Source organism: Diprion similis, chromosome 12 (genome assembly GCF_021155765.1).
Source record: "Diprion similis isolate iyDipSimi1 chromosome 12, iyDipSimi1.1, whole genome shotgun sequence".
Lineage (NCBI taxonomy): Eukaryota > Metazoa > Arthropoda > Insecta > Hymenoptera > Diprionidae > Diprion > Diprion similis.
Window position 1 is genome coordinate 3,476,045 of NC_060116.1, and position 16,602 is coordinate 3,492,646.

At 36.7% G+C, this 16,602-nt stretch overlaps 1 protein-coding gene across 2 annotated transcripts in view; it reads right to left on the minus strand.

Moving 5' to 3' along the window:
- Positions 1–3,945: 3,945 nt before the first annotated feature.
- The window catches only part of LOC124413339 (visual system homeobox 1-like), a 64,595-nt gene continuing 51,938 nt past the window's right edge, over positions 3,946–16,602 (minus strand). The window contains exons 5-7 of one of the 2 annotated variants that reach the window (XM_046893866.1): positions 5,605–5,779; positions 4,855–5,046; positions 3,946–4,339 (exon numbers count right to left, since the gene is read on the minus strand). In XM_046893866.1, coding sequence (XP_046749822.1) covers positions 4,185–4,339; positions 4,855–5,046; positions 5,605–5,779 — 522 coding nt within the window. In that variant the 3' untranslated portion in view covers positions 3,946–4,184. Of the gene's footprint in view, positions 4,340–4,854; positions 5,122–5,604; positions 5,780–16,602 lie in introns of both variants that reach the window. The other variant, XM_046893865.1, reaches the window with a different exon arrangement.

Below are 16,602 nucleotides of genomic sequence, written 5' to 3' on the forward strand. Positions count from 1 at the left end.
TTTCATGTGCTTTCTGAGTTCCTGTGGTTCCAATTAGCCTAGAAATGGTCATATAAATCAATTCGGAAACCAGAAATTTTCATCTTCAAAAATCGCCAAAAAAGTAAGGCTAACCCCTTTGGATTTTTGGCAAAAATTTCGACGACTTTGGAAAGTGCTGCAATTAATTCGTTAGGGCACTATTCCGAAGTCATTCTGCGAAAGAAATCGACTGAGCGCAGTCACAATACGCTGCGAGCAACGGATCAAAAGTTACAGCCAAAAAACTGCAGATTCTCTCCGTCATTTCTCTGCTGTTGGTCCCACGCGTTTTTTAATGTGCTTTCTGAGTTCCTGTGGTTCCAATGAGCCTAGAAATGGTCATACAAATCAATTCGGAAACCAGAAATTTTCATCTTCAAAAATCGCAAAAAAAGTATGGCTAACCCCTTTGGATTTTTGGCGAAAATTTCGACGACTTCAAAACGTGCTGCAATTGATTTGTTAGGGCACTATTCCGAAGTAATTTAGCGAGAGAAATCGATTAAGCGCAGTCCCAATACGCTGCGAGGAATAGCTGGAATAGAGGAAAAGTTACGGCTGAAAAACTCATGATTCTCGTCATCATTTTTTTGCCGTTGGTTTTAAGCTCTCTTCCATGTGTTCCCTTAATTTCAAGTGGTCCAATTGGTCCCCAAAGGGTGATACAATATGATTCGAAGACAACAAATTTTTGCGCAAACAAAAAATCAAGGCGTCGGATTTAAGGTTTAATTTTGCAGACTCCGAAAAATGCTGCCCACATTTGTTTAATGCCCGATCACGAAGTAAATTTTCCAGAGAAAGCGATTGAACGCGGTTCTTATACGCTGCAAGCAGTGCTTGAAAAGTCACAGCCGGAAATCTGTAGATCTTTATTGTCCTTTCTGCGCTGTCGGTCCCACGCTCTTTTTGATCTATTTTCTGCGTTTCTGGGGGTCTCATTGGTCTGGAAGGATGATACAAGTCGATTCGGAGACAGTAAATTTTCAACCAAAAAAAAGTAAGGCCAACCCCTTTGGATGTTTGGCTGAATTTCACCAACGTCGAAAAATGCTGCTACAATTTCTTCAATGGCCTGTTCCTAGGTGAATTTGCGAGAGAAATCGTTTGACTGCAGTCTCAATACGCTGTGAGCAACTTCCGAAAAGTCACAGCCGAAAAACTGACGATCTCTATTCTTATTTCTCTGTGGTTGGTCTTACGATCTTTTTGATGTGTTCTGTGAATTACTTGGGGTCCAATACGTCCAAAAAGGGTGATACAAGTCGATTCTGAGACACCGAATTTTCGTCAAAAAAAAAAAGTAAGGTTAACCCCTATGGATTTCTCTTGAAAATTTTGAAGACTTTGTAAAATGCTGCGAACAATACTTTGGGGTGCCATTCCGACATAATTTTGCGAGAGGAATCAATTGGGCGCAGTTAGAATTCACTGCGAGCGACGTAAATACAACGTTTAATACACATTATACACAGATTTTGTTCAGAAATTTTATTTTTTCTTTACGTACACTAGCCGACTACTTTTGCATGCGTTTGGGAATTGGGGTTAATAGATTCAAAATGATGTTTCACATTTCAATTTGATCCACCTGAAATATTTTACAATAACAGTGGTATTTATTATTCTCTGACGAACGCTTGAGGTTACTTTTTTTTAAATTTATTTATCCATTTTCTTCCACGCAATCACTGTTTCAAATACTGCGTCCATTACGTGTACATAGCTTATCGTAATATAGAGTCTGTTCGCGTTAAGACGGCCGAATTTCGATCACTTGTAATTACACTCTAACAATTTAATAGTATATTAAGATTTTTATGTCAGTCGACCTTTCCGACATGATCCAGTTATGTCGTTTTCTTTATTACCTTCTTGACAATCATAATTTTGTCCCATAAAAATTTTCATTTGTAACTCTCTTGAAGGTATGCAATAAATTTGCCGTGAATCTTTAGTCCTTTTAATTGTTCACATATTGTATATGTATACATATATTAATGTATATATAGAGTGAATTGCTAACGGCTGAATGGTTTCATGTGTATATGCTAAAATACGAGAGCAATCGCAGTTGTCTTGTCAGGGCGACCAACAGTCATTAATTCAGATGACGGGTCGCCGCGGTGTACGTAACCTCAAATATGTTATCACCCTGATAAAACAACTGCTCCTGCTCTCGAAGTTTAGCGCATGCGCATTGAACCATTTAATCGTTAGCAATTCACTTTGTTTAATATACATGTATATTTTTTTATATGTATACCTATATAATCAGTTTAAAATATCATTTTGTAATATTACAATAATTTATTTATATAATAGTAATAATATATAAGTACTTCGATTAAATAATTTACACCAATTCGCCCTACTTAACGCATAACGACTGAATATTCATCATTATTAAACTGTATAATATATGTATCATACCTGCTATAACTTATATCAATATATTGCACATTTGACAACAATTACGTCTTAAGACCCTTAAGTACTTAGGTATAGGAATTAGTGCTCGCTTACTTTTTTTCTTTTTTCAAATCTATTGTTTCGTCTTTTCGTCATTTCATCCCTGGTCATTTGTGTAACCGTGTATAATTATGCGTATGTTTAAGTGTACATGTATATGAATTGGATCATGTTCTCTTCTGGAGACGATCGCAGATAAAGAAAACCAACAGAAAAATAAGTCAAGAAAAGATCACCTAGCTTCTTTGAAATTCGTTCGATGTATTTCATCTATTACAGATGCATAATAGCTTTCGTTGCGGTTTGATAACGGTACAATATAGCGTATGTGAAGGCGAAATATATTCGATATATATTTTTTTTTCTTCTATATATATATATACCAAAGCAACTATTATAATATTATAGATAATAATATTTGCAATTCGTTTTATTTTTCATTGTTTAACGCTTTGTATTATTTGTTTTTATTATTCTTAAAACTTTTTTCGTCTTCCTTTCCATTACCTCCTTCGTAACCACCCTACTTTACCATATCAGTAAGTACAATCTTTTGTAAGTGTATTTTTGCTTCATTGTATTTGTATTTGCAGATTAACAATATTCCCTCTGAATATGGACGCTTCTCTTAATCATTACTCGAACATTTACCCCATTACATGTATCTGTTTACGAGTATTTTGGCAATTACCTCAGTATAAAGACACCCGGCCCTATGCCGAAGTTAATACCGGCAGTCGAATCGAGTCATGCTCGTGCTATTGATGGGGGCAAAGTAATTTTCAAGAATCATATTTCCCCCACCGCCTTCAAGCGGCCTTATTCTGAGGAAATACTGTATGTATAAGCCAGGCATAATAGCTCTACAACCGTTTATTATTCGAGATCCATCATCATTGCGTTATACCCTCTTCGTCGAATCTAGATATTTATTATTTGTCTCCTTATCGGAGATATAAAATACCCGATGCGTTATAGGCCCTCTATCGTAGGCCTCGTAAGTATTCAAGCCATTATAACCTCATTACAACTTTTTCTCAACACAAAATCATTTTAAATCTCGCGCGTGCAACTATGTTCGATTCAGAACCTTAGACCATTTAGAACGCGCGTTGGAAGATTTTAAATTTTTGAATCAAGTCCCGTGACTCCCTCACAGCAGATATCTCGACCGGTAAAGTCAGGAGCTAACGTCCCGATCAGAAATCATTACAAGCGTTACATGGACGCCGCTAGGTAAGGGTAGATTCCGGATATACCAGCCGGACACTCATCAACCTCAATTATTTTTCACACTCAAAACAACGAAACTTCGCTGGATAATATCGTTACAGATTTAACCGAGATATCTAATTGTACCCTTCTTCTTGCTTCTCGCTCCTTGGTTTTCGCAGCAAGTCGCAAGAACCGATCGATGCTAATCAGCACGATTTTGCCGCAAGCATCGTTGGGCTATCACGAGACTCGGTAGAGTCTCGCGCTTGAGCGTTGCGTTGTGCCTAAATAGCGTTGAAAGACTCGTGCGCAAGCGTGATAGCATTCTTGCAGTTTCACATGCTTCTCTCATTGAACAGTATCGCAGTCCACGAATTATTTTCACGTTTTTACAGCAAATCGACCACCACGCTGATCGCTAATCTTCACAATATTATTGCGGAGGATTCGGACACACCGTGGGTCAATTCCTCAGCTCAGGCGTGGAGAGTGCTCGTTTGTGGAGGAGCCGAATACGGCGTCGTTCCAGGTGCTGTTGGCGGCTGAAGACTCAGTTGCAGCTGGTGCTGCTGTGCCTTGGCCCTCAAACAAGCGATGCTTTCGTTCCTGAGCTGCTCGGTGTCTTGAACGCCTGGAAAAGATTCACGGGAATTAATCTCTTTATGTACATGTCGCATAAAGTAGAACATTTTTAACATCTTATGTTAGAACTGAACTATGCAGTTCCAATATCGTCTAGCATGATAAAAAAAAAAAAAGAAATGAGTCCGATTCTTAATCAATTTTCACAGAATTGAAAAAAGTCGAGTTTCACAAAGGAAATTAGCAAACTGGATGGTTATGATTAGTCGAAATTCAAAAGAACTTGGAGCAAATAATTCAAAACCTTATTACATGGATGATTGTAACTTAGAATGGGTTCAGACTTCTAGTACTAAAATATCTTTCATATCATTTATTTGCGTAAAATAATTCAGTGCACTGTTTGCTTTTCTCTAAAATTTACGTGCACTCATCTCGGCTGTGAATTAATTTCTTTTCACTCCACTGCGATTTTTGGAAATTGAGAATTCTAAGATTTTGTGTCTTGAGCATGTTTGTGTCCTCTGCATCTACGTAATGAGACGAAAATTTGCGGAGACTCACCTTTGAAGTCACCTCCGGAAGATGAGGAGGGCCCCATACCATCCTGGCTCTCTTGGCCGCTCTCGGAGCTCGTGGGTCCGCCTTGAAGGTGGTTATGGTGGGGGCTACTTCCGCTTCCGGCATGATCGTTTCCGCTATCTTCGCCGCCACCCTTGAGGTGTTCCGCTGCCTCTATGGACTTCCGGTGCATCCCTACAGACCCACAGTCAATCAGATCTTGATTATTTTCGAAATCTTGATTAAAGCTGCTCGACTTAGACGATTGCGCTGATAGAGACGGACAGAAAAATTTTGCTTCGTATGAATCTCGATTTTCGTCTTCCTATCTGTGAGCTCTGTCTGAATATTACACAGCAATCTTATTTTCATTATTACAATGCCTACATGACTTTCATTTTCTTTCTTTTTCCATTCCATTTTCTCCATGTATCGGAGGCAGGAGATTTTCATATTCAAATCGCTTCAGACTCGATTTTGTACGAAATTTGAAAGATAATTTGATTGCGTATCAAAAGATTGATTTCTCGAAAGTTGCAATTGATGTTATCATTCATTAATTTGAGACGCAGTATAATCTCGTTGTATAACTTATTAAAACAACTTTTCGGAGAAGTTGAAATATTTAAACAGCATCATAATCTTGATCCACACTTGAATCGAAGAAAAAATTAAAGACCAACGCAACAGCTTAAAGGAAAAAAAATAAAATAACAATTCACGAGTGATAATCGACATGTTAATTAGGCTTACCGAGTAACCAAGGTGCGACGGCCTCGTTCTCCTTCGCACTTTTCAATATGGTTTCTGGAAGAGGGAGCGAGTGACGCACCATGGCTCCATAAAGACCGTATTCCGCCATTATGGTACTTCGGCCCCAGCATTTCTCAGTCTTACGCCATTTGGCCCTTCTGTTTTGGAACCAGACCTGAAACAGGAAATGAAAACAAAAATTGAAACCATGTAAATTTCTTTCACGGGGATAACAAACACGAGTTTTTATATACAAGTAAATTACCCGAGAAATAACCATAATGGTATCGAAAATCGATTCGAAGAACCACGAGTAAGAAGGATCGTGAAGTGCCAAAATTCCACATAAAGTCGTCTAAACTAAATTTCTTCTTCTAGGAAGAACGAGACAGCGCGATGGGTAAAATTCTCGAGAAAATCGGTAACACTTCGACAAGGAGTTACAGTGGCCTTCTTTTGGTCTGACATTAAAATTTTTCAAAATCTCTTCTCTTTTTCTCCCAATTAAATCAACTGCGTGAATCGTTGAATCGCCCAGCGTAAGCTTCTCCTATCCATAACGCACTTTCTAACGATATCGATACACACAGGATGAGTACGTATAGGTGCACGCGGGTGGGTCATTTCAATCTCACTGTATCCCAATTACGCAGACACACGCTTCAGGCGGCTGCTACTGAGCGTGGGTTTATTACGCCCGAATGGCCTTGTTAGACACCCGACCCATCATTATCTCGCTCCTCTATACCCGATACGCGTACTTTGCGGATAAATTTTCGTTACTGTATTCTTATTTATTTTTCTCCTCTTGCTATTGGTTCAGAATACAGATGAAAAGAGAAGGAAAGTAATTAGAACACAAATTTTATTTACGTATTCATTGAACAGCTATTTATATTTATATATATATATATATATATATATATTAGGGTAGCGCAAAAAAACCGACTATTTTTTTTTTTGAGTCTCGTGTGACAAAATGTTAGTTTTTGATGTTTTAAGAGCCAACTGTAATGGACGGCTCGAAAAAAAATTTTTAAGAGGTCGCTCCAAATTTTAAAAAATCTCAAAAATCGTCAGAAAATTAAATTAAAAAAATTATATTTCAAGTATTTTGTTTGATTTTTAATTCATGTCGTGGTGTATTGTTATCGATTCTATTTTACTAAATTATAGAAAAAAAAATTAAAAAATTTTAATATGAGTATTAAAAGGTCGCTCGAAAAGATTTAAAGAAATGCACCAAAAATTGAAAAAAAATTATGAGCGACCTTTCAAAATTCAAATTTTGAACTGACTTTCGGAAACTTATTTTTTTTTGTCTGTAAAATTATACCGTAACGAGAAATAAAATTAAAAAAAAAAATCGATTTTTGACGATTTCTGACGTTTTAAAAAAGGTGGAGCGACCTCTTAAAATTTTTATATATATATATATATATGTATGTATATGTTTTTTTTTTAAATTTATATCTCGTTTTTGCTCCTATCACTTATTAGTTATAAAGATTTTTGATGTGAATATTTTATCAATCCTCATGGAAAGTTAAAAATACTTTCAGTCAATCTAAGGCGTCAAATCTTAAACACATTTAGTGCATTTGGCTGCTAACTTCGACTGGCTGTTTTGTATTGTTTAACCATAGGCGTATATATACGATTCATATTAAGTCCACTTTTGCAAATCGGTATGCATTTAGGTACCTATATTCGAAAAATAAGCAATAGAAGCTTATCTCTATCGATCGATCGTACTCTGCACTCGTTGTTATTACGCATATAGTATACAACTAAAATATGTTCATTTCAAATCGTTTAGCCAAATAATTTTTCGATACTGTACGTTTATCTTCGCGTACTAAATCAGCGTGTTCCAACTGTAGATAAAACTTGTTACTTTTTTTTTTTTTGCATCGTTCTCAGCCACATCCCTGATCCGTGAGGCTGGATAATTGATGATTCTGCAGCGACAGAAAAGTTACAGTCTGCTAATAAGTGCAGACCACCCGTCGGGCAGACGCGTGTCAAAATCTAGTTTTGGTTCTAACGAAGTAGGCGTGCGAGATATTTCTTTCTGTATATGCATGAATTGTTTTTTTCTTTTCTTTTTTTTCCTCTCATAAACGACGCGTCACTTCTCTTCTTAAATTTCGACTTAAATTTTGTCTTCTTCTATTTTTAATTCATTTTCTACAAGCCTGCGTTGAATAATAAGTTCGTTTTGCCTGGAATCGTCGGGAACGATGATAAACGCAATGTCCCAAACGATCCGACTGCGGGACATCGCTATTACTTTTCCCTGCCCGAAATACGAATTGGAAATTAGATTTCAAGAGGCGCGTATAAATTATACCTTATACTCTCGAGATTCGTTTGTCTTCTCTAACGGTGGGTTGGTACTTTCCCCCGCTTATCCCCAACGAGCCTTTGAACGTACTTTATGAAATCAGGATCGATAAGCCCTCCAGTCGATACAAGGACTTTCGAGAGGAAAACGGACTTCTTGATTAATTAAATATCTCCGGGAATTATACACTCCCCACCAGAGGCTTATAGACTTCAGTTTTCGGCTTCAGATCTTATCCAATGTACGGTGCTCACCGTAACGAATGGGCAATATCGTTTTCACGTATACCATGATTTTCTGACGAAATTTAATTGTTTTTCAATATTCGTCGCATGCATAAATTGAAATAATTTCAGCCACTGGAATCATGTCTCCAAACGGAGTGAGAAGATTTGATTACAAAAAAAAAAACATCTATTCTTATACTCTCGGCTAGTATCAAATTTTATACTGTTAGGTATATCAAGTACTTACGATTCATTGCGCAAACGTTGCAAAAAAAATTTAAACACTTATTTCAAACTTTTCGGAATCATTAGGATGAGATCATTGATGGATAACATGAGTATGAAAATAACAGTTAAGCACTGATCTTGTATTTTAAGAAATTTTGTAATTCACCTGTCTGAATTCAAATGTCATCCCGTAAATCGGTAAAAAAAATCGTTTTTTCTCTGATAAATTTTATTCCCAGTGAAATAGTATGCAATGCTATTTTATATTAAATAAAATCAATATTTTGTATTGGAAAAGAAAAAAAAAACGATTTTCTTTTATACCCAGAACCGTATTTTTGGTTCTGTTTAGAAAAAAACCCAGTTAATGAACTGTACATACCAACCACAACAATAAAAAAGTTTTTTTTTCGCACGAAATAGCAATGCTGCTGCAGAGATTTTAGCAGCAAAGTGTTTAAACAACTTTATACTTATAAGTCGACTAATTTTTTATCGCCACATCTTTCTCGCCCTCCCTCCCTTTGCCTGGTTTTTTGCGAGTCGAAAATTATGACGGCCTAGGTTTTTGCAAAATTTACGCCTCGGGAGAGTTTGCAACTCGGAGACGGTCGACTTCCGGCAAACATTTCACCCTTGTGCCAGAGGCTGGATTCGCGTAAGCGGCGCAGCGTTGCGGAGAACACGCAGTTATGGGCGGGTACCAATTTGCACCAACAATACCAAAGTCACCGGCAGAATTGAAACGTAATTTGAATGAATGGAAATGGCGCCTGTTCCCGTGTCAATTTAACTCCACACCCTGAAATTATCAGCCTCCCCGTTAAACCCCCTCGTAGAAACTTCTCGCTCATGCCCTCGCTCCAACTTTTCCAAATTCAAACTTTCACTTTCGCCATGTTTGTGAATTGGAACAACCATTCGAGGCATTGTTTGCCACGTCACTGTTTATATCTATTAAACTCACCAAATTTGACAACAATCACACGAGAATTTGAATTGTCGTAGGAAACTCAAGTCTACTAGATTTGAGTAAAATTCGTTTTCCTTTTTTTTTTTTTTGATGTTAAGATTGCATGAATTTGAGTCACAGATGAATTTATCCATGATTTCTGTGTTTTGAGACAATCGAAATGCTGGGTAATTTTCATAGATTTTAAAATTGATACGCAGACTCGTTAAGTTGCATTTGTTTGATGAAAAAAAAAAGAATCAAAGTGTTCTTTACATTTAAACTTAAAGCAAGACAATTTTTTTCTATTTAAATATAATTTGAATATCAGTTCTTTCCCTACTAGAAATCTTCTTAGAGGATAAGGTTCTTAGCTCACAAGTATGTGACTAATTTTTCCCGTTTAAATAACACGTACCAAACATACTCATCCCAGTATCGTTACAGAATTTTCCAAAATAATTGTGAATGTGGTTTTTTATGTACACAATAGTGTAAATGGTAAATTGTTTAAAAAAAAACGATATCACTTTTTTGTATGTTTGAGCATCGAGAAACCAAATATCAGCAGAACCGGGACTTCTTGTACCTTTTATTCAAAATGGCGGGCTATAAGCGATGTTTCAAGGTCTACGAAGACAAATATATTATTATTAATATCGAATTAACAGTGAAATCATACTACAAGATCATTTTAGAAAACTGGAGTGAATATGTTAATTAGATGAAAATAGTCGCGAATATAAACACTGCAGCTAAGACTTGGACTAAAAATCCTAATAACAGGAAGAATTTTAGTCACAGTTGAAAATCAACGCTTAGATCTTGTGCCAGTAAAAAAAGGAACTGAAAAATATTTCGTTATTTTGGAAAATAGAAAATCTCAAATAGGCACCTCTTAATATTAATATTACAGCTCACACTTTTGCAGATTTTTTTTTTTTGTCATCTTGAACGATACTTTAAAATCGTAATTTTTTTTTGGCCCACCCCTTAAGTAGGTATACATGTGCCTAATACCATAAGCAGGATCGCCTAACAGCTTTGGTGTATCTGTTACCCTGAAAAACAAAGGGGAAAATGTAAAGAAATGTAATCGTTTATTTGCACGGTATAAAGCAGACAGCCAAGAAAATCCGAGGCGACACCGAAGACGCTCCTGCACGGTGGCAGCGCGAATGGCTGGCTTATTTGTCGCGATGTGCTTTCACGCCTCTGTGTGCATAGCTTGCATACACGTATATCTGGCGGATTGCTGTATACATCTATAATAAGTCTGGCTGGCATGCGCAGTAGCCTGTTGGCGTATCATTGATCAGTGCGGCGACAGACTATTGGGCGAGAACAACAGAACGAGGCTGGCCGGGCATAAAGAGATGAAGAAACGATTCCGCACATCCGAATCCCTCGACTTTTTCCGACGACAGCGAAAGGATCTCTGCGCCTGATGGGAAGGCAATCGGAGTTACACCTGCGCTTCGGTTTCAGCCATGAAGTAAGAGGGAAAGAGATGAAACTCAAGTCTGCGTGCCAGCGAAAAATGGGCTCATTTTTTGTGCAGAGTTATTAGTACCGATTTCGCAATTATCTACAAAATGATCTGCATATAAGATGGTTTGCTTTAATTTTAGTGAATTATAGTGATTATTGCTAGCGTGATTATTCTAGCCAACATATACAGTTACATAAATTTGAGGAAAGAGGAAATTTATTCGAATCCATAGAGTAAACGCGAAAAATGTGTCAATACTTGTTGGCACGGAGGATTAAATTAAGTAAAAATTTTCTAGAATAAAGGGATAAATAATTACACACTTAAATTAAAAAAATTTATAATCCAATTGAATAGATCTTGTCTACGGGGAATTAATATCTATATTTTGATTAATTAACCGATATTAGCGTCAAATCAAATTTGGGAAAGTATTAATTTCAATATAAACAAATCTTAACGCACGTCAAATTTCTTTATCAAATTGATATTAATCGAATCTCTTTTTATGTGCTCAACCGATTTTAAACATTCGATTTAGTAATCCAGTGATATCGATGAGTAATGGAAAAAGGATATCTACACAAGATATCGAATATAAAAATAGAATTTCACCGTGGAGAAATTCTTTTCTGCAAACGAGGATGAAAATATATGAATATCAGCAAATGGAAGGGCCACAAAATCGATTTTCCCAAACCGAGAATTTGGACTTACCACATTTTAAGAATACTATAAAATAAAATTCCACGTTTCTTCAACTTCTCCATTTTCAATCTTTCTAAATTTTCATTTCCATCAATTTCACAAAACCAAATCGAAGTGAGAACAAATCTATACCACCACTCGAACGATGACGTGCACTTTCAGCATGATCGGCAAGCAGGGCGACCCTTTTATAGTGCTCATCGAGCGTTACAGTCAGACCATATCAGCGTTCCAATCAGTATAATTTGAACCCCTATGTATACACACGAACCCATGTACGTGTGATATGGAATGAATCCAAAAGAAGATTCCCACCGAACGCTAGGAGCACACTAAGCCAATTAATGACTCGTTCGGAAATAATAAGTGTAACTGCACCGCAGTGTGCGAACGGGACGCATCAACCCCTGGCAACTCCGCAAGCCTTCTCCTCGCGTTACTTATTCACCGCATAATGCACCCGGATCCCAACGTCTCACGGGCCCTTCGGGATCTGGTTGTTACCAGTAAATAGCTGGCCCATCCGACGCGCGACGCCCCGCAGGGTCCGCGTGCGACACGCGTCACGACGCGTCATTATCGCAAGGGACACTTGCTGGACCATTTTGTCTAGCACAGACGGAGGTGTGAGAGAGTGCGAATCGGCTACGGAACTTTTAGCGAAACATACGATTTTTTCCGCCTTGATTTCAAAAAAAAAAAAAATATTAAGGTAATATCGTAAGAATTTGATGAAAATAAACACATAGATTTTAAAAACTCTTTTTAAGCAGAAATTCGAAGAACAACGTTGGGTTTTTACACACAGTTAGCACAGGGTTTTATGTAGCTTCGGTTTTATTGAAAAGTAACAATTGACGACGGACTTATTGTTAATGGAAAAAAGATATTCCTTCGTTCCTTGATTCTAATTTTTTTATCGATCGGCTGGATACTTTATTACAATTTTAAAAATCGAACAAAGCAGACTCGGTGAAAAAAGATTTCTGGATTTTCGTAAAAAAAAAAAAAAACTACTTAGATCGTTTGTTATTAACAAATGAATAGACATTTTTGTTAATCATCTGACCATTAGATAGAAAATTTTATGATAAAGAATCTGCCCACATTTCTGGTCGATTGGACAAATAGATTTTGAGATTTGATGCTCACCGATTTGAAGAATATACTTTCGAAAGTAAAAACCTAAAAGAAGAAAGGGTACGGAAATTCTCATATTCAGAATAAATTTTGGAGTCCGCTCAATATTGCTGGTGGTTTGTGATGTTTTTGCGCGCGGAGAAAAAAAATATATTGCAAGTTTATTTCTATTGTAATTTTTTTCCTCTATTATTTTATAAACAATTAGCTGGTTCGAAATTTTCTCCATTGAAATCGGCATAGCTCGATAAATTTTACGATTTTTTCTAAGAACTTGGCCGTAAATGAATTTTAACGTTTCAGGCTATAAGAATGTGACAAAAAGCGAAAATCGGTTCTTCGTAAATTCATTCTTCATGATACTGCCTTTAGGCATGGATCATTATTGCAGGGTTAAGGATCAAGTTTATTAAAACAATCTTGAAAAATCTCACCCCGTGAAAAATTGTTGCTAGGGGATTTTATCAGTCGTTAACTGTTTTAGTTTTTTAACATCATATAATCACACTAAAAAGTTACTAATTATAAGTTTTTTATAATAATTATTTTTGTTCGTAAGGAAAATTTCGCTAATTCTGATAAGAGATCGCAGAGAATCGACTGATCTTTTCAGATGACAAGTTGAAAAAGAAATTTTTCGAATTCGCTAATCGGACAAATTCATTTGTATCGAAAGTGAATTTTTTTTCGTGTATATCCGAAACAGTCGTAAGTTTTTAGATTTTCCCTTTCTAAGTAAAGAATAAAACGTGAAATTCAAGTAAGTAATCAGACTCTTACATTTGAATAAAAAAAAAAAAGAATCGTGACATCGAGAGTGTCAAGTGAATCATAAAATATATTTATACATATATAACATTACCTCAATATATACCTACACAGAATTATCATGATAAAATTTTTCAACCCTCGTCAAAGCAGATCTTGAAAATTGAGAACGAGAAGTTTGCCGGTAAAATATGTTCGAAGAGACGAATTAAAAATACGTCGGCGTGGATGTCCTGAGATTCTGAATCCCAGGGATAAAATCGTCGTATCGCGATTCCGTGCATGGTTTCGTCGTCGGATGTGTAAGCTTTCCCCAAAGGGCGTGGCAGATTTGATCTCGTACTTGGTAAAGCGGCATCGGGTAATTCGTTTAGGTCAAAATTTATCTTCTAGCCGTTGGTCGTTAACTTTGGTTAGTTTACCGGGCAAACGAGACAAACAGGGACATATAAGAGCGTTTTATTAGAATTTATAAGCAGTTTCGTTGACAGTATCTCGTAACGCCCAAATTGGTCGATAATCCCCGAACACACAAGTGGATATAAAACGAGACCACACGCACGTCGTGTATTCGAGGTCCGTGAGCCACCCTCTCTCGCTCTATACGTATGTACGTATGATATATACATACATAGATGCGTACCGATATGCGCCCACCCTTATTTATTCGCCATTCTGTCGCACACGGCCCAGTCAGTTGGACTGCCTGCAGCAGGTCGCGGTATATAAGAAATTCGATGTGCATTATTGGTCAATTTTTGGGGTGAAACGCGCCCATCTGGAATTCATCGCTTTGTTTGTCGACTCGGTTCGAGGGTCGAAATGTTTTTCCCCCCTCTCTCTGGTTTTTTTATTTATTTTTTTTTCAATTTTCTCTTTTTCTTATTGACGAAAATTCAACGGAAAATAATTCCCTTTGAAAATCGGATGAACTGACAAACGTGCTTTTCTCTACATCGTATGTACAGGCTCTACATAGGTACAGATCTATGTGCAAATGGATGTAGATTTTGTTTTATTCTCTTTCTTTTAAGTACTATTCGTCTCTCGATACAATTGTTTGTCTGTATAGATTCAAACACATAATCGATAAAGTATATTTCAAATGGATCGTCCTGAAAATAATCATGAAAGACGTTTGGATCGGTTAATAGTTGCTATTTTGCACTATTTTTTGTGTACGTTTATTTCAGGATTAAGCTGTAGTTAGACGTGTTATGTTTTTAGGAGTTTTTGTTTTCAAAATCTGGGCAAAACATTAAGTATCTTCATAAAGTTTCAAGATGGTTTAAGCATTTACAATACTCAATCCGACGAAAACTCTAAGAATTTTGCAAGATATTTGAAACTTTATGAAAGAATTTACTCAAGCGTAGATTTCGCGTGTTTCTAACGCTTGGTTCAACTTGTCTAACATATTCCTTCGAAATCCTTCGAGAATCTCTGACGGATATATTTCGTTATCATTTTACAGATTCAGAGCAAGTGCCGATTTCATTATTCAATTTTTACACGAATTTCTTCACCAGAATGCATTGCAGTTATAGTAGAGAAGAATTTAATTTTTGCACAAACTTGGCGTCTTTACGATACGTAAATACGTTACTGTCATACACAAATACATGAAGTTTTGCAATTGTTCAAAAGATATTTGAGATAAGAAGTGCAAACAATATCCGCCGAAGAATATTCTGCAAAAAATTTTACTGCACTTATTGATTGGTAGTTTAATTATTTTGTAAATAATTTCATACCAAAGTTTCTGAATTCGACACAAAAAAATGTAATTATTTCAGGAATTCAGTCGCTCCATTTCTATATTTTTTAACATAACGAATCACAAAAAATGTATTTTAGATTAATTTGAATTTCGAATTAAATTTTCCGAGCGAACCCTTTGAGGAATTTATTTCTATTCATATTTATCACGTGGGTGAAGCCGGTTTCCCTTTTATCAATTTCGCCTCACTTCTACGCGAAGAAGGAACGTATTTTTCGCTACGTCCTTGCGAATAACGGAATAACTGCACGAGTGGGTAGGTACGCAAGCCGCGGGGTCCTGTTAATGTGAATAATTGAACGTATAACAGTGCGTTACGAGTAAAAGTCTAGCGGGATAGGAACGATTCTTCCCCTCATAAACGCGCCGCGCAGAAGTCAAAAGCCGTCGGTGGCGCGTCGAGCCCGAACCCTCGGCGTCGAATCATTTAATCATTTCGACAAGTGATATAAAATTCATGAGCCCCGCAGCATCCCCCGCTGTATTTGGTCCAGCCGTTGACTCCCGACGACGTCAACGGCAGCAACTGCTGTTCCCGATGCAGGAACTTAGTCCTGCGAAAGTGGGGGCCTGTGAGAGGGAAATTCCGAGGGGGGAAAACCGACTGCGGCTGAATCACTCATCCTGGATATATTTTAATTCGATTTTAATTTGATCCTCGGTTTAACTGGCCCCCATTCTGCTCTGACATTTTATGACGCGCTCTTCAGCTGCCCGACTCGTATTATACGCTGCAGAATTTTTAGTTCAAGTCACGTACCGACCGGAAAAGCATTTCATTTGTACCCTGACGTGTAAAGATTAAAAAATTCGCCTCAACGGTTGTTGGTAAATTTTTTTTAACAATGCCAAATGCCTGATTTTACTGGAATTAGCTCTTTGCATTACAAACTGAGATGTAAAAAACAATTGGGTTATATACGAGGGGTTAATAACTCCTGAAATCTGGTGTACATCTTTCCTGGGAAGCCTGTTGAAATCTTCGAAATCTTCTGAAATATTTTTTGATCTATAAAATCTCTTGAAAACTTCCGAAATTTGCTGAAATCTCTTGAGATCCGTTGAAATCATTTGAAATTTTCTGAGTTCATTAAAATCTTTTGTGATCTTTGAAGTCTTATAAAATCTGTCCTTTGAAATCTTTTGCAATTTTTTGAATACCTTTTTATAGTAACAAAAATCTCATTTAAAATATGTAAAATCATTTCTTTCGTAAGAAATATTTTTTCTCCAAAGTGAAAATAATGCAGTCATTCGTTTGTAAAACAAAAAATTAAACATATTGAATCGCAGTGGACAGAAAGTAGTCCGCTGGTGAGCCTGCAGTGCTGTATTCCGAAGACAAAATCGATAACT